At 37.5% G+C, this 22,612-nt stretch overlaps 1 protein-coding gene across 4 annotated transcripts in view; it reads right to left on the bottom strand.

The window, feature by feature from the left end:
- The window catches only part of POLA1 (DNA polymerase alpha 1, catalytic subunit), a 382,299-nt gene that overhangs the window by 146,126 nt on the left and 213,561 nt on the right, over positions 1-22,612 (bottom strand). Inside the window, exon 35 of one of the 4 annotated variants that reach the window (XM_087938184.1) lies at positions 17,572-17,691. The exons of the other annotated variants lie outside the window; for them this stretch is intronic. Within the exon in view, the coding sequence (XP_087794310.1) occupies positions 17,665-17,691 (27 nt within the window). The 3' untranslated portion in view covers positions 17,572-17,664. Of the gene's footprint in view, positions 1-17,571; positions 17,692-22,612 lie in introns of those variants that run through there. 4 annotated transcript variants of the gene reach the window in all.

A 22,612-nucleotide genomic window follows, 5' to 3' on the forward strand; every position in this document is an offset into this window, starting at 1 on the left:
TTTTCTTCTGCTAGGAGAACCAACCAACCCCATTTGCTCTTTTCTTCATCTTAATAGAATCCTTAATTACACAATATTGTCCTCCAGCTCTTCACTAAAAACTGAGTGCAGGAAAATGCATGTGCCAAAACAGCCAGGGTAGCTACAGCAGTCTTGTCTACTTTTTTTGGACACACAATCCTAATGATGAGGTGGCATTTTTCTGGTATTAGCAGATGTTCTGCTGCAGACAATTAAACACAAACTACTTAGCATTTCAGAAAGCTGCTTTTTATACTGGTTAGGTAAGTGTGCACGCTAAAATGAATTTAAAATTTAAATGCCAAAACATAGGAAACTTCTACATACCCTGAAATTGCCATTTTAGGCACAAAATACGGTGTGTACAGTATATCAGTGCTAAACAACAACCAGATATAACACATGTTTGGGTAATATTGGCCTATCCTTTGATTTGGTAAAGAAGAACAAAAAGATAGCTCTTGTTTAAATAATTATTTCTGTAACTTAATATATTAAAATAACATAATGTGACAAATTAGAAAAACAGGTAAAATGCCAAACTGAGTTCATTTAGACACTTTTTTTAATGGGATGAAGTGGCTACACGGGATGCATAGGTCAAGCCATTTTGATAAACAGATAATTAACTTACCAGTGTTAAGAATAAAACAAAATAGAAAATGATTTTCTTTGTAGTTAAAACTAGGTACAACTAGGATTTTAAAGTGTAGGAATATTTTTTTCTTACTTTCTGTTTTGTTACCTGTCCTAACTTACTTATTCAGACTCAATATCCATTCCAATTGTCCGTGTTTTGGAAAGTCTCAGAATTCACACACACACACACATTTTTCCTTTCACCAACTCTGTACCTATGAAGCTCAATATTTAAGCTATAGAAACTCATAAGATCAATTAAAAAAGTCAATTTAGAGTCAAGAAAAGTATTGTTCATAAACTTTCCTCAGCTAACAATCAAAGAGATTGGGAGTCGGTGTTTAGAAGCTACTTTTTGTGGCAAGCGATATTCCATAACAATGTAGTGTACAGTCCTACTAACTTGGGCTATTTTGCAGAAGTTCAGAAAACCATTACTTATTCCTATCATGTTTCCCTGAAAATAAGACCTAACCAGAAAATAAGCCCTAGCATGGTTTTTCAGGATGCCCGTAATATAAGCCCTACCCCCAATAAGTCTTAGTTAAGATCTTCAGCCAGACGGATGTGTTTAGTACTATATTTCCACGAAAATAAGATCTAATCGGAAAATAAGCCCTAATGTGTCTTTTGGAACAAAAATTAATATAAGACCTGGTCTTATTTTCAGGGAAACACAGAAATGCTATAATTATTGTACAAAAACTGATGTTCTCATTGAGAGAGAAATTGCTTTTCTCCCCAACCTATCAAAATATAATAAGGATATCTCAGATAAATATACCATTTTAAAAACATAGGAGCAAAATATAAAGTTCAAGATTCTGAGGCTTTTGTACAATTTTCATTTTAAAAAATCCTGCATACACACATAAACATTCAAAATGTTAAAGCAGCTGTGTGTTTTGGAAGCCTTAATAGGGCTTCTTCAGGAGCTTTTCCTAATCTATACACATGTGCGTGCGTGCGTGCGTGCATGCATAGACATTTGTATTGAACACATAAGAAAAGAGGAAAAGTTGTACATACATTCTATATTTGTGTCTGTGTGTCTGTGTGTATACAGTCTTTGTTTAGTTATCACAACTGGGACTAGAAGCTCTGTCGTTAAAGTGGTCACTAAGTGAGAAATCACATCACTGTGATTTCAATTCTTTCTTTTTGTCTACTACTTCTTTTGGAATGCTCACTCTGACACCGATAGCCAGTTCAAAACTGACAATGTGAATTTACTCTCTTTCTGCTTTTATTTGCCTCCTAATCACTTTGGAATGCTCATGCAAGCAATGGAATAATAGTAAGAAGAGAATTAATGTTTGTACTTATATTCAATAGAATGGAAGGGATTACAAGAAATCCAGGTACAGTGGGGAATGCACATTGAAACTAATGTAGTGGCAGTGTTGGCTGTTGGCATCACTGTGTTACTTTCAATGTGTATTAACCATTGTGTGCCTGCTTACTCTCTTGTAATCTCTTTCTCATATTTTTGTTGCACAAAGGGGAAATAAAGGAAAACAGCAGGTAAGAAATAGACCAACACGTATTGACTCTAATGGATATCACTTTACTACGGAGATGCTGTGCAGGTTGCAAATACACACATTGGTTGCAAAGATACTTTTCAGCACCATCATAAGAGGTGTGCTGAATAAGGCAGTAAAATATCTGGGAAGCAGCTACCAGAATCTTCTAGGAAACCAGCTGTGTGAAGAGTCACTTCGTGAAGAGTGCCTTATACACTCTAATATCTATATTACTCTCTTATGTGCAATTAAATATGTTTTCTATCACATGTGCATAGACTGCAATGTCACCAAAATACACACATTTGTCTTCGCAGAAGGGATATTTGTGTAAGACAGAAACTACATAAATGCGGGTTTTAACAGTAACAATCACAGAGGCTATCAGGTACTCCAAGTACTCTAGAATTTTTAGAGGAATAACCACACCACCTTTATAATTCTGATTTCTTCTTTAAAACAGTGTCATTAGAGCTTGAACAGCCACTCCTTTCTTTCAACATACAAAAAAGACAGTGTTGAGCCTAGCCATAAGCAAATTTAAATAGACTAGAACTGGATCCTTTCAGTCAGAGGATCACTGTTTATTACTCAAGATGTAAAAAAACAAAGAAAGAAAAGTGTGGGTTTTATAATTAGGCAAAAACAGTACTTGGTTACAGCATAATCAATAAATGAATAATATAGGCTTCATGGATACCCTTTAATAAGAGAATTATCCAAATTTACATTCCAACCACTCTTCAGAAGAAGAGGTTGATGAATTTTATGATCTAGTTCATAATATGCAAGCAAGATGTGCTCCTTGTGACTAGAATGTCATACTAGAAATATTAAGGAGAATGTAATTGGATTATATGTTTAGGATGCCAAAGTAAAGCATGGAAATGACTTATCAATTTCTGCTACTCCAATGATTTCTCCAGGTAATACCACTTCAAACAATCAAAGGACCATCTTTATATGTGAACATCATCAAATAGAGAACATAAAAATCAAATTGATTCTATTATTGCTAAAAGGAAGTGGAGGAATCTAGTTATATCAAACTATTCACATTTTCCAATTTAAAGAAAAATAAATCTAACCAACTTCCACAATATTATTTATTTATTTTTATTTATTTTTCACGTTTCTGAACCGGCCATCTCCCTTAAGGAGGGACTCTTAATCTGGAGCATATCAAGAGTATACCAAGAGTTGTGGTGGCACAGTGGTTAGATTGCAATAATGCAGGTTAACTGACTGCTAACTCCAGGAGTCTGATTATGAGCAAATCAAGTTTGACTCAGCCTTCCATCTTTCCAAGGTCAGTAAAATGAGGAAACAGATTGTTGGGATCAATATGCTGACTCTGTAAACCACTTAAAGAGGGCTGTAAAGCACTATCAAGTGGTATATAAATCTAAGTGGTATTGCTATTGCCATTTACCCAACATATTAAAGAGGAATAAACCTTAAAGTACTGAACCTCATTGATAGAAAACCAGAGAAACTGTGGAATGAACTTAACAAAGATTTTAAGGATGACTGTAAAAAAGGAACAAATAGTAACCAATTTCAAGAACAGCAAATAAAACTAGAAAGAGTATACTGAGACACTGGACAGTAAATATGCCAGCTTCCAAGGTCCCTTAGAAGACATTGCCTTTTTACAATAACTTCTAGCAGTAAAAGATAAAGTTAGATTAGCACCCCAGTCAATGCCAGGTCAAAAGGCTACAGGAAGTGACAGAATATTGACAGAAATTTGGCAAGCTACAGGAAAAATCAGTAAAGTTCCTAATCAAGCTATATCACAATTATGGAGAATAATGGTAGCCAAACAGATTCAAAGAGGTCAATTTTCCAAGTGCCAGAAGTACAGGAAAAAGCAGTCAAGATTATGTGCAGACTAGACTTGGTAGAGCAGCCACAAAGGCCTTGGAAAAGTTAGTTTATAAAGATCAGAATAATGCAAATTATGATATTCCCCATGAATACTGTACAGAAACAAGAAGCAGAGAAAAAACTATCTGATACTTTTGAACTTGGTGTGGAAAGAGACTCCTTGGAATACCATGGACAGCCAAGAAAACAAATGGATTATAGGACAAAGGAAACCAGAATTCTCACTCAAGGCATACATGACAAGACTCAAAGTGTCCTATTCTGAACACATTATGCAAAGATCTAACTCTGGAGAAGGCTCCAATATTGGGAAAGGTGAAAGGAAAGAGGATGACCAGCAGCAAGGTAGCTAAACACACTTATGGGGGGATAAGGAATGCATTACTGGAAGACAAGAAGATGATTGTTATGGAGAATAACTGTCTATAAGTTTGATAATACCAATGTGTTGGCAAATAAACCACCAATGAATCTAATCTACCATACGATATAGTTTATTCAATAAAAAAAGTACACTGGGAAAGCAGTATGGCTGTATTATACATTATCTCTTGCCTTAACTATTTTTAGAGAAATTTATTCAAATAGAAAGCGATGACATTCCCAGTCCCATCAGAGGCAACAAAAAGAAAATCAAGAAAATATTGCATGCTAATTACATGCAAACAACTGTAAGGTATATAGGTAAAACACAACCACTGATATAATTTATTAATACTAAATCCAGTCCTTATTTAGTTTGGCAGTCATTCACAAACCAGATAATAGTAGAAGCTCCCGATTGCAAATTTCATGGCAATGATATGTAAATAAAATGCAATGAGAAAACATTAACTTTAAAGATAAAGGTGTAAAACAATGTAAGTAGAATGCCCCGTTTTCACACTAAACAGTAAAAGTATTAGAACTCATAATTTCTTTACAAAATCAATTCATTGCCTAACATAAAAACACTAAATAAAATTTTGTAAAAAAATGAATGTCATTAATAAAGGTAATCTTCTAATAAATTAAAATTTAGCAAGTTATAATTCATTACTACTCTCCACACTTGAGATGCACTTTTTTTTTTAAAGTAAGTTATTTTAAACTTTGGTTTACTTCAAAAAGTCATTCCAAGTAAAAAAAATTACAAGCAGCAAAATCTTAATATATTGTTTGGTAAAGTTTAGCTCAGTCTTTGGAAAACACATTTATCTATCCAGTAAAGCTTGTGATAATGCGATGTAAGAGTTTGGCAAATTCAAGTCTAATGGAGCATAAAAGTGCTTTTCCTTGAAAGTGAGATCATTTTTAAAAATTCAAAGCATGATCACTTTTTCCTTTTGCAAGAACAATCTGATACAAGCAGCAAAGCTTAAATAAGCTAGAAACATTTCAAATGATCCATAAAGGATTAATAAGCACCACAGGAAGTCCTATAGGCTCAGCTTATACATTTTTTCCCATCCTTTCTCCTGTGATGCACATGACATGAAATTCTAAGTAGAATTCAAGTTTCAAAGTCACTGAATGTTAAAGTCCAAATGCTTTAACACTGCAGCGGAACAGGGTCATCACCTTGCATTACTAACCTAAACAATAAGATACTGGTATTGTTAACATACCAATGTTCAAACATCCTGATTCCTGGGGGGAACAAATCTGGATATAGAGAAACAATTAAAAAAGAGAAAAGAAGGAAGGAGGGAGGAGGGAAGTTTTTGTTGTAAAAGCAAAATAAGCTACACTAATATAAACGGACAAAAATGACAGCTGTTATTTTGGCAGAGATAATCTATGCTGAAACACAAAACACAGATACAATTTATTTCAATACAATTTTCTTGTCTTCCCACTGATTCTTTGACTATCACAGAAAGCAGGATTCTAAACATATTTTAATAGAATCTTCAATCAATATGAATAAAATAAATCACAAGACATATGTGAAAACACATTATAAGAATACTATTTGTTTGCAAAATATATTGTATGCATATTGATATATTCCACAAGGAAAAGAAATATCAGCTATTCCATCCAAATTATAGTTAAAATATTAAAACATCTAAGTAAGAAAAGCCTAGGTGAAATTGTGTTAATCCAAAGTAGCCTATGTTAAATGAAGTTACTTAGATTTGCCCAGAGTCACATTCCGACTGGACAAGTCCAATTTGAGGTGCCTAAAGCAAGGTTTTGTAGGGTTATCTGGATCACCTTGAATTCTATGTCTCCTAAGGAAGTGAAGTGACTATCACTTTGGAGACCTGTTTGTTACATGCAGGACCCTCCTGGATATTCAGGACCACCTGGGAAGTGACCTTTGCTGGTCCATTTTTGTTTTGTTTTGTGGGAGTAGTCCCCTTAGCTTTGAAGAAGGTTATGGTGTGCACTCTCCTCAAGAACACACTATTGGAAGCAATTTTCATCCAGTCTCTAATTTTTCTTTCTGGGAAAGATTATAAAGGTGTTTATTTTTTAGCTCCAAAGAACCCTGGAGGAAAAAGATTCCTTAGCACTTTCAGCTGGATTTAATTTAAGGCACAGGTGTCAAACTCACTGCATCCCATTGTCATCATGTGACATTTTGCAATATTTTTCCCATTCATGGAGCTGGGGTGAGCCTGGCCTGGGCGTGACACATGCAGCCCATGGGTTGCCAGTTTGACACCCCTGCATAAAGGCGGCACTTGATGATCACCTATGGTAGCCAGAAGCCTTAATCTCTCAGCTGCTCTTTTATATTATCCATCTTATCCTTTTAGACTAGTATTGGGGACTGGGGTTATGCAGTACATTTTGTGGTAGTATTTCTTTCTCTATGGCCAGTTTCATATGGTGCAATCTGAAGGGAGATCATATTCTTATCCATTCCCTGAGTGCCACAGGGCTCAATGCTCTTTTCCTTTTATTTAACATGTACATGGAATTGCTGCCAATTGGTGAGGCTATTGGTTTGAGATCAAATATCAATATGCTGATGACCCTCAATTGTATGTCTTGATGAAAAACCTACCAAGCAAGCTCTCAAATCCTCTAAAAGAATAGATGGCAGCTATGGCCAAGAAGTGGTAAAGTTATGTCTGTTTGTGAACCAGGAGGTCCTTCAGATTGCAATTCACACTCTAGTCACCTCATGATTGGATTACTGTAATGTGTTCCACATGGGACTACCCTTGAATAAACTGCAGCTGGCCAAAATGTGGCAGCAGAGGAAAGTTGGGTGTGTGGCATTTTGTTCTTATGCCCTATTGCTGATCTGGTTAACAATTGATATCCAGATGCAATTTAAGATGTTGGTAATCACCTATAAAAACCTTCATAGTTGTTCACTGATGATATCTGGCAGACTAGGTATGCTCTTAATCCTGTAAATTAAACAAGGTGTCATACCAAATAAAGAAGAATATTTGTAGCTCAGGGCTGATAAAGGGGTCCTAGGTGCTCTCTGGACTTGGTTGTTATCTTGCAGAAAACACCATCATCTTACTATAGCCAGGAAGTCTGCCTTCTCCATTGGAGTACTTGCTGCAAGGAATAACATTTCTCCAGGGATCCATAAACTTTTTCTTTCTTTTTTTTTAAATAATTCATGTTTATTTATAATTTTCTTTTCAAACCATACATATTTTGTGGACAGTGTATTAACTGGGTCAAAGTCCTTTTAAAAAAAAATGCTAATAGTACAAATAAGCATATATAATCCTGATCTTTCAACTTCAACAATACCATTCTCTCTTTATAATCCTTTCTCATTTTTTCCATTAATTCATTTAAGCATAAATAACATTTCTTTTCACCATGTATTTGTTTTCCCCTATTAAGTAACTTATATTTAAAATTTTAAAATTTACTCATTATTCCACCATAATTTCAATATCCCAAATGTCTAGAACTACTAATAAGGCCGAGTATTAATAAAATTTAACAATCCCAGGATTATATCTCAAAATCTCTACAATTTCTAATCCTTAAAAGTTTTAAGTTCACAATATATTTTAACATACTGTTAATATTAATACAATTAAATTATATAATCTTAAATTTCCACTTTCTACCCTTAGCTTACTTTTAAATATAATAAATTCTATTATGTTATTATGTATACCATTATTTTCCCTATTTATATTTTTGACTTTTCCATTTTATTAATACGTTTTATCACTATCCATCGTCTCTTAACCATTTTGGACTTCCATCATTTATTTACTTTTTAATTGTTAAATAGTGGACGGAGTGAAGATGCAGGACAGCAATAGCAAGGATATAGTTCTATATTAAAGCTCTGGTAACAAAATATCTGACTGCAGTGTGCCTTGGCAGTCCCTTTAACAGGGAGCTGTCCAATACTTTCAGCCACTGATAGCTGTTCATTTTCCTGCCTGGAAAACGAACCAGTGAGTGAAGTCTTACATCAGACTTCACTCTCATTGCATATTCAACACCCCTTCCCTCCTGGAATGGTGTTACCCAATCAGGTTTGTGTTATTGTACATAGTCACACAAGTAGGCAGACCTTCATGGGGTGCGACCTGACCTGCGCAGATTTGGTTCGGCAGCATCGACCTGTGTAGACTGGTCTGCTGTTGCTTCTGAGTCAGCTTGTGGAAACGCGTCAAAAGGCGTGGCTGGCTCCGTCTGCCTGAGCTCCTCAGAACGTCTTCACTGGACTCCTGGTTCTTCAGCTAAGTGGTTTCGTGTACCCTCCGGGTTTGAGGATAGGGTTGATGTGTGACTAAACTGATTTTCAGTGTTTTTATTTGTCGGGGCCAGTTGGGTTCCTGTTTGTTTTTTTGCTATTATTGTCTAGTCATCCCCGGAGTTGGTCTATGTGCCTTCTCGAGATCTTACTGTCCTCTAACTCTACTTGGTAAGATCGGGGACCTGTAATCTGGACTATTGGTACCCAAGTAGTGCCTCCTGTGTAATTATGGGCATAAACTAGATTGCCCATGCTGAATGACTGGCATTTTCTGGTCGTGTCCATGGGTGTTTCTGTACTATAGTTTGGGTGCAGCCTGTACAGTTGGGATCTTATTTTCCGGCCTATTAGAAATTCCGCTAGGCTTCTATGTGTGATGGGACTAGGTGTGATATGTTGAACTAGTAATAGTTTATCTATTTTTTCCTGCCAATCTCTGGGGCCCATTCTGGCCAGTGTTTCCTTGGTTGATTGCACCATCCTCTCAGCTTGACCATTACTCGAGGGGTGTGCTGCCGCTGAGAGGGCATGGCAGATTTCCTGTCCTGCTTAGAAACTTTCTAATTGATTTGCTGTGAATTGGGGCCCATTGTCTGATACCACAACATCAGGTAGGCCATGTGTGGAAAAGAGTTTCCTTAATACTTTAATGATCACATCTGCTGTGGTAGTGGTCATGATAACTACCTCGAGGCACTTGGTATAAGTATCTACCACTATTAAAAATGTCTGGCCCTGCCAAGTCTATATGTATGTGGGACCATGATACCTTAGGGGTTTCCCATTCATGTGTGAATGCTCTGAGTGGCATTGGTCTGGATTTCTGGCACGGCCAGCATGTTGCAACCCATTCCTCTATTTTCTTATCCATTCCCAACCATCAAATGTAACTCCTGGCCAATGCCTTCATTCTAACAATGCGCGGGTGACTCACATGCAATGTTTCCAATACCAAGTCCCTTAATAGTTGGAGTATTACAACTCTGTCCTCCCATAGAAAACACCCCTTTAGTACAGACAATTCCATTTGGCAAGTTTTGAACAGTTTGAATTCACTCTCCACAGTTCCCTCCAGCCACCCCCTCTACACCCAGTTTAAAATTGGCGCCAAAGTTCTGTCATTGGCTCTCTGTCTTGTGATTTCGGCTGCTGTAATAGGGCCACTCGCAAAGTCCTTAGAGTTTTCGATTAGGAGAATGGATGTGGCTGGGACAGGGTCCTCAACAAGGTCTGGAAGTGGGCAGCAGCTAAGCGTGTTTGCATTGTCAATGGTTTTGTCCGGCCGATGGATGAGGCGGTACTTATAAGCAGCTAAGAACACAGTCCATCTTGTCATTCTTTAGGATAAAATGTTTGGGATTGGTTGGGCCCTGCCTATGATGCCAAGGAGAAGTTAAGGTCTGTAATTAATTCAAAGTTCCTTCCATAAAGGTACTCATGGAATCTCTTGACCCCTGCCACTGCAGCCAGTGCTTCCTTATCCAGCTGGTTGTAGTTCTGTTCAGCTTTGGGAAGTGTTTTTGAATAGAATGCAATTGGGGCTTCATTACCATTTGGCATCCAGTGGCTAAGGACCACCCCTATTCCAAAAGGGGAGGTGTCACAAGTTAACACAAGGGGCAAAATATCATTGTATTGTACAAGGATGCTATTCAAATTTAAAAGTTATTTTATGGCAGTGAATGTGGCTGTTTTGTTTCGTCTCTATTTCTGGTCTGCCTTTTTATTGAGTAGTCTGTGTAAGGGTTCAGCAACAGTCGCTTTCTGTGGCAAAAAAGTGCTGTAAACATTTAGTAAGCTGAGGAATGCCTGAAGTTCTATCTTATTTGCTGGAGTGGGGGCTTTCATTACAGCTTTTAATTTGCTGTTGGTAGGCTGTATGCCTGTCCCATCAATTAGATATCCCAGAGATTCAACTTGGGACACAGCTATCTGGCATTTTTCTTTTTTAATTTTAAGTCCAGCTTCCTGAAATCTACTCAGTACTCTTAGTAACCAATGACTTAATTGCTCTTTGTTGCTGGAGGACACAAGGATATCATCAAAGGAACCACCCCTGGAATGCCCTCTAGGAAGCATTCCATTATGCTTTGGAAAAGTCCTGGAGCCACACTCACCCCGAATTGCAACCGGCGGCACTTAAATGATCCTCTGTGAGTTACAATAGTCTGTGCTTCTGCAGTGGCATCATCTACTGGTAACTACTGATATGCCTGGGCTAGATCAAGTTTTTCCTTTCCCCAGGGAATGTAACATGTGCTGTAAAACTGGCATGGGGTAGGCGCTTTGTTGTAATGCTTGGTTTATTGTGCATTTGTAGTCGGCACCTATGTGGATTGAGTCATCTGGCTTGATTGGGATAACAATAGGTGTTTCCCACCTAGTGTGGTTAACCAGTTCTAAAACCCCCAGGCCAATTAGTTTGTCTCATTGCTCATCAATTTTGGGTTGGAAAGCAAAACTAACCCTACATGGCTTCATTCTGACAGAGGCAGAAGTGGGGTCTAGGCTGAAAGAAATAGGGATCCCCTTAGACTCCCACTGAAGACATTCTGGAACTCCACAGCAGTTTCTCCTCAATGTCATCTTTTTGGATGATATTGATGTCAGTCACTTCCAGCCTGAGGGCATCGAACCACTCCATCCTGAGCAGGCTGGGCAAATCCTTGTCTACAAAGGTCAATTTAAGATGATCCACAAAGTCCTTGAATGCAATTTTGAAAAGTCTACTTCCCAGCACTGGAATGTGGTTTCCTTGATAGTCTTTTAAAAGTATCTTTTGAGGTTTTAGTTGCTGTTCTGGTTATTTCAGGGACTGCCATTTTTATGTTCTTCCAGGACATCATGGATAAGTAACTTCCTGTGTCCACCTCCATATCACACAGAGTGCCCTCAATCTGGACTGATACATGGATCTCTTTTGAGTGATAAGCATCAGAATGTCCAACAATTGTCTGGTGTGTTTCTCCCATTTCAGCGGCTTGGTCATACCCTTGTCTGCTCTTAATGAATGGGGACCTGCGGGCTCCTGGTTGTGAGACATATAGTTGCGTTGGGGAATTAGGTTGTCTCTGCCAGTGTGAAGCTGGCTGTGATGCCTGGCAAGCCCTTGCTATGTCCCCTTTTCATTCACATCTTTGGCATATAGCGTCTTTGAACCTGCACTCTGATCTAGGGTGATTTCCCTCGCAACTGGCACACCAGAAAGGTTTTTTTTCCTTTCACTGAGGGTCCTACCTTTCTATCAGAGCGGATGCAGTGGATTTCGTCCTCTTCGGAGGATCCTCCCAGCTCTGTGCTCTCTTGGTGTATTGTGGTCCTTTGATGTAGTTGTGCTGTTTACTTTTTTCATAGCTACAGCTGATTGTTGGGAAGCTTCTATGGCAGTGGCTTCTTCTAAAGCGGCTTTAAATGTGATTTTCAGCTTAGCTAATAGTTGGCTCTGCAGAGTTTTCTCTCAAGCCCAACACAAGCCTATCCCTCATTGCTTCATCCATGTTGAGGAATTCGTACCCGATTGCAATTTCAACTTTGAAACAAATTCACCAATCATGTCTCCTTCCTTCTGCTACCTTCAGCAAAAATTCATGCTTTATCAATGAAGAATCCACTGCTGCATAATCTCGTAGTGTTTTCTCTAACATCCTCCATGTTAATGTCCTCAATTCAGCGGTCACTGATAGGGCTTTAGCTATCTTAAAAATGGAGTGACTGCAATGGATCAGGAAAACGGCTCTCTTCCTGTTTTCCGTCAAATCCAGAAAGTCATTTGCTTCCAGGAACAGGTATGTCTTCGGCAGCTGGGTTAAATGGAGCCATGGGTAGTTCTTTATTAAAGCTCCTGTAACAAAAACTGACTGTAATGTGCCTCGGCAGTCCCTTTAACAAGGAGCTGTCCTTGTTAAATTGACAGTCCTTTCAGCCATTGACAGCCGTTCATTTTCCTGCCTGGAAAACTTTCAAGAAGAGATTGGACTGCCATTTGTCAGTAGTGTAGGGTCTCCTGCTTGGGCGGGGGGTTGGACAAGATGACCTACAAGGTCCCTTCCAACTCTGATTATCTGATCTGTTAAATCTGAACCAATGAGTAAAGTCTTACATCAGACTTTACTCTCATTGCATATTCAACATTAATCACCTTTTTATTTCTCTCTCTTTGAATCTTATAACTTTTTAAAGTATTTTTATACCCACTAAGTATTCCCTCTGGGTTGCCTGTTGTCTCTTTCTGCTGCTTCTTTTAAACATTCATCCATAAGTCTTTCGTTTTTTTAGATTTTTCTTTTTTTCTCTAAATTTTTCTTTTTCTTTTGAAGAGATTTTACTTTTCTTTCCTCTGTTCTATTATAAACTTTTAAGGAATTATCTATTTGATTCCTACTTATCAATCCTTTCTCTTCATTATCTTTGTCTTCTTGCACCTCATTTTGATTTTTCTCTTCCATTGCTTCTTCTGATTTCTCATCTATTTCCTGAATGTCATGTTCAGCTTCCCCCCCGTCCAATTTTGAGAGACTTCTGCACTCATGTCTTTATCTTTAAACAATCCCCTTGTCTCCTTATTGTTCTTTAGAGTTTCATGCATGTTTTTAAGCATCAAAATTATTTCTTCATATCCTATTATCCCCTGGTAATCCATTTTGCTACAATTCAATAAAAATTACTCAATATATAGTTCCAACATCTCAATATTTAAACACTCCCACGGAACCAGTTATTAATAAGATTTAGTCAATCTCATAGTTATACGTCCAAATCCATAAAGTTATAATTTTTAAAATTCTTTAGTATTTTAGTCTTTTGGCTTTCCAATTATTTATCTTCCCAATTGTCCAAATTTTAAAGTCTTATTTAATTTTTCTCCTTTTCTATCACTTTTCTTCTTTTGCCTCGTGAGATGTTCTGTCAAATAACATTAGTAATCCAAATACAAATTAATCCAGTTTTCTCCAATCGTTCAAGTCCTCAATCCAATAACTAGTTTCAACAGAATTTAATCGTTTGCAATTTATTTTGTCTTAAAAATTCAAGAGGGGAAAGAAACTCACTTAATAGTTCAAAATATCCAACTTGTCTTCTAAGACAAAGACAAGGTTGGGCTGCCTTCCAGGTGTTATTTACTTTCTTCTGTTTTGTGTATTAAACATTCCTCACTTTCATTGAAAGTTCTCATGCTGTAGTGCTCCTCTTCGTCCAGTAGATGGCTCCCCTTCCAAGTTCCAACATTAAACAGTATGTAAAAAACAGCTGATTTTCTGATAAATCCAGGTTTAAAAGTACAAATAAGAAATAGTTTCTCTCAAAAATCACCTTTCAGGTTACTTTTTTCCAAGCTTTCTATATTTTAAAGCTTCCTTTGGGCATTCTTTTGCCTCTTAATTTTCAATCTTTAATCTTTTCTGTTGTGCCTAATTGCTGTTTCCTTAGCATTTGGAGATTATTTTTTAAATTTTTTATATTTAAGATAAGTCTTTAGAGTAAGAGTTGAATATCATCTCATCCTGTTTTAATGCTCTGTCCATGAACCGCTCCAGCACAAATCTTACGGTCCCAGTTGTCCCAGCTTGTGGCTGCCAAAAATGGCCGTCATCCCTGCTGTCACTCAGGAGAGATTGTTTCAGACCTAACAAGGAAATTGTGAATTCCTCATGGTCCACAAAGCACTTCTCCTTTTTTCGCTGCCCCTACAAGGTGGCTTTGACCCCATAGGATCTCCCGATAGCAGTTGCTGGTTGGATTTTGTGGGACTCGGCGGAGCCCGCTAATTTCCAAGCCATTCTCGCCATGATGTCAACCGGAAGTAGAGGGATTCATAAACTTTCATCGTACTGGCATTCACAAAACCATTAAAACTTGGTTGTTCTCCCAGACTTTAGGATAAGGTACAGTGCATATAGAAAGTCTAAACAGTCCACACTTTTTGTTTACTGTTTTTCAATTAGCATTTCAATCAGTTATCATTTTTTCTAATACACTACTTCCTTCTTTTTTAATTGTAAGCCTCCAAGAGGCACTATGGAATCAGATGGCTCTGAAATTAAATTGAATAAATATGAAGCTTCTCTAAGGAAATATGGTCTTAACAGTTCTAAAGAAAGGACATAAAACTAGCATAGTAATACTGACAACCAAACCAGTAGTTCCAGAAAATAATCCCCTTTTTTTAAAGAAAAGTTTTGAAAGCAAAATCTTTTTCAGGTTGAGCTCAACTGAAAACTACATGAACACATTCGTAATATATTAAGGTTGCCATTTGAATTTTAATTGTGAGCTGGATCAAAACCATACTGCAATTTTAAGAAATAATCAACTAGGATTTTGATATCAAAAAGATGGGTTTTTAAATAGGATGGTTTTATTTAAAGACAACCTCAATCAAATCATTTCACTGAAATATCCACCGAGAGTTTTATTTACTGGATTGAATCAGTTTCACAACTTTGCTTTAGCCACCTCTCTCCTGTGTTTAGAACTGTTTACACTGGAGCAAAGCAGCTAAACAAGATAGATCAGACATGTTTCAGTACCTTGAGTCATATTACACTTGAAGCAAAATAAAAAGATACATAGAACACTATACTACGTATACAAATAAAGCCTTCTATATAGAAGGAATAGAAGAATTTGGAATTATGGCATAAAAACATATATTTTAAGTTGTTTAAAATCTGCAATTGCTAGAATTTCTGTGTTTTACTGGAATTCTTTTTGGGGGGTGTTTATTATTTGTATTCTTTGCCACAAAATTGGACAGATTCTCATTTAATCTAAATATGTAAAATTTAAGTAATAAAATTTATTGGAAAAAAAGCCTTTTCTCATCTGCAGTTATCAATTTATTATTTCTTCAGAGCATTTGCTAATGTTTGCCATTTTTCTTATAACATTTGTCTACATAAGCATGTTGTTTCTTCCTAGTTGTCACATTTCTTTTTTTGCTGTTGTTTTGAATCTTATCACACGGAGCAAAATAAAACATATTCATTCAATTAAATTTTATTCGCTCATTTATAAAATTGATTTTTCCCCTAGGCCCTTGAATGTTTGCAAAATGCCCTCAGATTGAAGTTTGGAAACCCTTGCTATAGACAATGAAACAAAGAGAAGCCTTTCTTGTACTCTCTTGCTCTCTCCAATATCAATTTTTGTTAGCTACCTGGTTTGTGTGCATTTTCTGGAATCTGCATATTCTGATTTTTCTTGGCATAATCATAAAGTGATTTGCACATATAAAAGTGATTTTATTTTTAATTACAAGTTCAATGTTAGGACAGAGTTTTCCTATGTGACATTGAGGAATGAGAAGATATCTTTGCCTCCTCAGCCAAAAGAACCATTTGAGGGACAATCATTTGAGATTATCAGTGATGGATATCCAGTAGCAATCCAGTTGAAAAGCTGGAGAGTGATAGTTTGTTGTGAGGGAATATCATCTCTATGCATGCTTGACAGAAAAAAGTTAGGAGAAAACATATAGGTATGGAGACCAAGGGAAAAACCTGTAAAAACGGGAAATCTGAAATAAGTTCACCAGTATAAACATTTAATTACTTATGTTTCTATCTTTTCTTTACAAAGGAAAATTCAAGAGCAAAACCAAGAAAAAATATAAAAATACATATTCTAATAAAAATATTTTAAAATCAAACAACATATCATATATACAGTAAGTTAATTTTAAAAGACAACTTAATTTCCATATTTTTCACGTGAATGTGAAAGATTGTGTGTTAAATACATATGATAAAGAACATATGGTCAGGGTCCTGGATATATGGGAAATCATGCCAACTATGAAAAAGAACTAAAGGTTAGCCAACATGGACTTACTTCTTAATCTTGACAGCGAAGTATTACTCAGAGGCTCTCATGAAAACCAGAGACACATCTATATGAGATGCTGCCAGACTAAAAGAATTTCAGGTCAGGGTATCAAGTAAACCAGAAAATTGAAATGGCAGGCCCTTCGGGAAGCAAAAGACTCCCACCTCCCCCAATCCTCTCAAAAGTTAGAAAAGAAGAGTGCCTACAAGATGCTGGGAGCAGTCCTTAGAAATAATACAGAGGAATTCAAGAGAAAGCCTACCCAACATCTGTGTGGAGGTGGAACCAGCTCCCTTATGAGAGATTGTGGGGAGGTTGGGAATGTAATGGAGGGAGAACAGAGATAAACAATCATTACAAGGAAAGTTTGTTGACAGTTTATCTTAAAAATTGCAATTTAACTCAGGTGGGAAGTGTTTTAAACTACTCAGAAACTTCATTTTAAAGGACTCATTTATAGTGAGGGTTGGAAATTCATTATATAGTGAATTCCACAATTCTAAGGCTAGCATTCAGAATACCTTATGATGTCTATGCTTCTTTGACCTTGTTCAGCTTTGAGCGGCCTGATACAATCAACTAAAAGAAAAGTATTACTGTATCAGAAAAATCTCCTCCAAGGACAAAAATTAGATGCCTATTTCAGAAACAAGTCTAGGAGGTTTGGTAAGTATATGTTAAGCTTAGGCAAGACAATTTTTTACTGGACTGGATATGACCTGGATGTGACTGAATATGTCAAATCATGTGACATCTGTTAGGGAATGGAGAATATCAAGGACTGTATGAAGATCCCACTGCAATATTTTTGTAAAGTTCAATTTCCAGATTGATAAAAAATAAAGCAAACTAAAAATGTCTCTCTCCTAAGCATATTGGGGGTTAAATGCACTCTAAATAGTTAAAACTTGGTTACTGGATTCTTAGCATAAAGTGTCAGCAGAGCATAGCATGAAGATAAAACTTCTATTCAAGAATATAACAACAAATGAACTTGCCAGTTTTTGTTTCCATACAAAGTTGTGCAATATCCTTATCTGGGATTTTACCTTCAAATATGTTGCTGGGAAAGATATTCAGTTATTCCAGGATATCTGTAGTTGATTTCTAATCAGTATGAGGAAGAAGAAAACATCAATATCTTCCAAGCATCAACATTTGTCATTTTAGATGACAGAACACCCAGCCTTGATTCCTAGTACAGGAAAATCTGAGAAATACCCCAAATCAATAAAAGGCATGATAATATGATATACACATTCCGGGGATGCACATTCAAACCGGGAAATCAGTATTGGTCTTCAGCCTGGGTAGGCTAATTCATAATATAGTCACAGGAACGTAAATCAGTGTGTTGAAGCAGCAGTCTAATAACAAATTTAAAATCTCTGAAAAAGAGAATGAGATGTAGGCAGAAGGGATAGATTGATCCACAAGAGGGCATAAGCCTGGGAAGGAAATACATTTTATGTGGACATAATAAAAAAAACTGAAACAACTTGCTCTGATGACCTGCTTAAGCAGCTTGAACACGGGTGTCAAACTCGATTTCAGACTTCCCTCAGACCCCCTTCACTCTCATTATAATCTCCTTCCTTCCTTTTTTTCCTTCTCTCTTCCTTCCCCTTTCCTTATTTTCCCTTTCCTTGTTTTTCTTTGTCTTTCCTCTTTACCATTCCCATTTCCTGTCCCTTCTTCCATGCTCAAATGCAAAAGTGGTCACATTTCTCCTTTTGTTTTGTTTTTAGTTTGTTTTGCTAGCCCACTGCCAGTGAAAATGGAGCTCGGGGGGCAATGGTCTCCTACAGCCCTCTGCCAGCAAAAATGGGCCCAGTTTTAGCTGGCAGAAGGCTGCAGAAGGCCATCATGGCCAAAAACAGGGACTGATGGGGAATGCACAGCCCCCCTGAACTCTTTTCACTGGCAGAAGGGTGCATGAGGCTATTGTGGCCAAAAGCAGGGCCTGGGGGGCTGTGCGCGGCCTCCCCAGGCTCCATTTTTGCTGGCAGAGCAGTGAAGAAGGCCATCATGGCTGAAAATAGAGCTGCAGGCCCCCCTCCCCTGGCTGTTTTTGCTGGCAGAGACATCGCAGGTTGGTCCTTTGCTGTTTGTAGGGCAGCCCTGCAGGCCAAATATAAACACCACACAGGCCAAATCTGACCCACATGCCTTGAGTTTGACACCCCTGAGCTAGAATGAATCAGGAACACTTTTTTTTTGAAAATTTTATTGATTTTTAAAAACAAACATAAACAAACAAAACATAAAAACATAAAACATCTTTTTTGAAAGCAGCTTGATCCTGGGTTACATCTCTTCATACAGACACAAATTCAAGTTCATGCTCATTTTTATATACCATTCCATATCTTATTACCATTCTACATTTTCTATATAGCTTCTCCCCTCTTTTAACTTTCTAAAATTTTATTTTATTTATTTCATTTCAATTCAGATCATTATACTTATATTCTTTGTCTGTCCTGTTTCAGCTGTCTATTATCTTTTCTCATTGAACAAAATTTCTCCTGTAATCACTGATTGGAGTATGACGCCTTTATATCTTTCCCCTAAAATTATAACACTTAATACATAACTTCCATTCGGATTCTGCTTGGTACATTCTAAAACTACACACTGTATTTTAAAAAAAGAAAAAATTATGAATATATAATATAATTAAAACAATCCGTACCAATTCAATTCTATCGTTAATATTAATATTCATTTAAATCTTGAACATTTTACACATTACTTTTCAAATAGGTATCATACTTCTATGGGAACACTTATAAACTTTCCATAGTTACTTCCCCCCCACTTCACTTATATTTTATAAAACATTGAATAATTAAAATGTTCCCATTCCTTCCTAATTGAATTCTCTCATTTATTTCATTCATTTATTTTGTTCACAAAAGTTTCACTGAATTACACTGACTATTTTATCCCACTTTTTAATCATATGTTGTTTCCAATTTTCTAACATTATTTCTAATACAAATATAACAATATAATCTTATGTACCTTTGCAGAATCGCCTTTTCAATTAAATTTTCACCCATTATCTCTGAATAAGTCCTGTTTCTTTACATCTTGCTCCAAAACTTTGTAACTTCTCTTCCCTTCCTCCCTCCCTTGCTTCTTCTCTCTCCCCTTTTTACCCCTTTGTCTCTCCACCTCCATTTCCCTCTTCTGTATTCCCCTTTTCTGTTGCTTTCTAACATTATATCCACTTTTCACATTATTTTTCCCTTTTTTGGCTGTTTTTTTAGGTCTTAAATTTTCCATTCTCTTTCCCCCCTTTCCCCTTTCTTCCCCAGATAAAGTTACTTGTTCATTAAACATGGCTTCTTCTTTGTCCCAATCTTCTTGTTGCGCAGTCTTTTCTTGTAATTTCTCATAAGTACAGATCACCATTTCTAAGAATTGAAAAATGGAGCCAAGAGAGCCCTTCCCTTCTTGTTCCTCTTCTTTATATTTTTTAAATTCCATTTTCAGTTCATCCACAAGTGATACCATTGTAGAATTTTTTTAAACAACCACCCAATTGTTTTTAGTCATTCAAATATAATTTCCAGAAGTCCCAAAGTCACCAAGCAATCCAAATACAGACAAGCTGTTTCTTTTAACACTTTCTTCTTTTTTCACTTTCTCTTCCTGGGGTTACTATTTAGTTGCAGAGTTCCAGTTAAAATGTATCTTTTAGAAGTCTTATTAAGATTTAACTTTAGATTCTTTTGAATTCCAGGCAGACTCCTCCTTCCAAATCCTGCCCTTATTCTTTTCCTCTCCCTTCCCACTTATAGCAAGAAAAAAAAAATAGTGTTCAGAAATCTTTGTTGTCCCCTTGGCATTTAATTATATTTCCAGTTTAATTACCTATTGGTGCCAAAGCGGATTTTTTCGATTTCTCATTCATCTCTCTTCGCTGTCAACGTAAGGAAGGAGAGTGAAAAAAAAACTTTCACTTTTCACTTTCATTCGCTGCTTCCGAGTCTTCTTTGGGAGCGATGTATCTTTTATAAAATTTAAATTCCAGGATACCTTAGTTATTGCTTCTTATCCCGGTCAGCCAAAACTTTCACTTCTTAACCTCCTCCTGCACCTTCTTTTCCAGATGAGTGCTTCTTTTGAGGCGGCCATTTCTGACCGCCGCTCTTACCGCCTTCAGGAAAGGGAGTTTAGCCGGCTGAGGAGGAAAGATGAGGCTTTCCTCGACCCTGCTGGGATCTCCTCCCTCTTCACCACCTCTACAGGGTGGCTTAGCCCCGAAGCCAGCTGGCTTGGGGCGCTCCAGCGGCAAGCCCAGGCAGAAACCACACACGATCGCGGATTCCTGCCTGCCGCCGAAGCCCTGCAAACCGAAAGTCTCCGAATCAGGAACACTTTCATGCTGGACTCAACCTACAGCTGCTGTCAGATTTCCTTGCAGGAAATGGCAAAACGTCAGTCTTCCAAATTTATCACAGGCTGATTACATTTAAAACTTAGTTGAAGTTTGATCCAGCAACATACACAACTGCCTATGTAAATAGCAGGACCATCTTTTCAACCACCCAAGAACAACATCTAAAACATCTGGAATTGGTATTCCAATTTTGCCAGTAATGGAGGAATGCTTCTACCTAGTCTGTCTGTCTGTCAACAAATTTCTTACAAACTGGTAAGTCTAAATAGTGACGGACCCAGAACAGACCCTTTACACTCCATACAATACTTTCTCCCATTGTGGAAAGTAATGCTACACACACCACCAAAGTCATGGAACTGGATTTTGGGTTCTTGACAACCAAGTTGTCTTTACAACTGGATACAGTATCCTGCGGCCATGTCACTGTGTTTTGTGAGTTCTTGTTGGTTTCTGGCAAAAAAAATGATCATTCAGAAAAGTGGGTTCACACAATAGTGATGTTTGCTTAATTACCACAGATTTGCTTAACAATTGTGATTTACTTACAATGATCACTGAAAAAATGTCATAAAATCAGATCCTGTAATGACCCAGGACACAGCAGAGATAACACAGGCAGCTGGCAGTTCAACCTACCCCTTTATTGCTCCAAATTTCCCCAGACGCACCCATGTTTCTGACAAGTCCCAGAGCAAAATGATGACACACCCACTCATACACCTCAAGCAGCCTCTGGCTGCAAATAGTCCAGCCCAAAGCTGTGAGCACCATGGCTGCAAAGCAAGAAATCTAGCAGGGCAAATTGAGGAGTCCAGGAATCAAAGGAGCAAGACAAGTAACCAGAAATTCAGAAAGAATGTAAGGAATTCAGGAAAGTTCAAATGTCGGCACTCAACTCTCCATGAATTCAGTGTTCGTTCCCAACAAATGCCTCTCCCCACAGTATCTCCTTAAGTCTCAGTCTCCAGATGTGCCTTGTGAAGAAGGGCAGGGTGCTCTCCTCCTGAGTAGCCGGGTCAGTCTTGCCTTCTCGCTTTCTTTCTACTCTCCTTGCTCAAGGATCAGGAGAGGGGTGTCCCTGCTCACTGCTTGAGCTCTGTCTCTCATGTTCACTATTTAGCTTCTCTTGGTCATCTTGCCCCCATTCCTCCCTTCCTACAAGCCATCTCAATCCTGAAAGGCCCTGGCCTGAGTGGGGCTGCTCCTCTCCATTTTCCTCCAAAACCAACAGTCACCCCCTCGATCTTTGTCGGCTCCAGTTCCAGCTCGTTTCCCCCCACAGATTCAGGGTCTGATGGGGACATGACAGATCCAGTCATAAGAGTGCCCTGACTTATTATCTCAATAACCATGGACCGGAAATCCAGTCCTAACTGCATTCATAAGTCAGGGACTATCTGTAATGCTACACTTTTTGCATGTTCCATAAGTGTTAAGTGTCAGTTATTAGTATATCTATTCGTAACTATTTCTAAAAATTATAAAAGTCTTAAACCAACCTAGGACAGAAAATTAGCGAATGGCCTACAAAGCACAATTCTACATTCACTGACACTAACCATTTTCCAGTTCACGTTCAACCTTATATGATTGGAATCATGTATGCAGGGAGAT

Source organism: Pseudonaja textilis, chromosome 8 (assembly GCF_049901715.1).
Source record: "Pseudonaja textilis isolate UNSWEBS1 chromosome 8, rPseTex1.2, whole genome shotgun sequence".
Classification (NCBI taxonomy): Eukaryota; Metazoa; Chordata; class Lepidosauria; order Squamata; family Elapidae; genus Pseudonaja; species Pseudonaja textilis.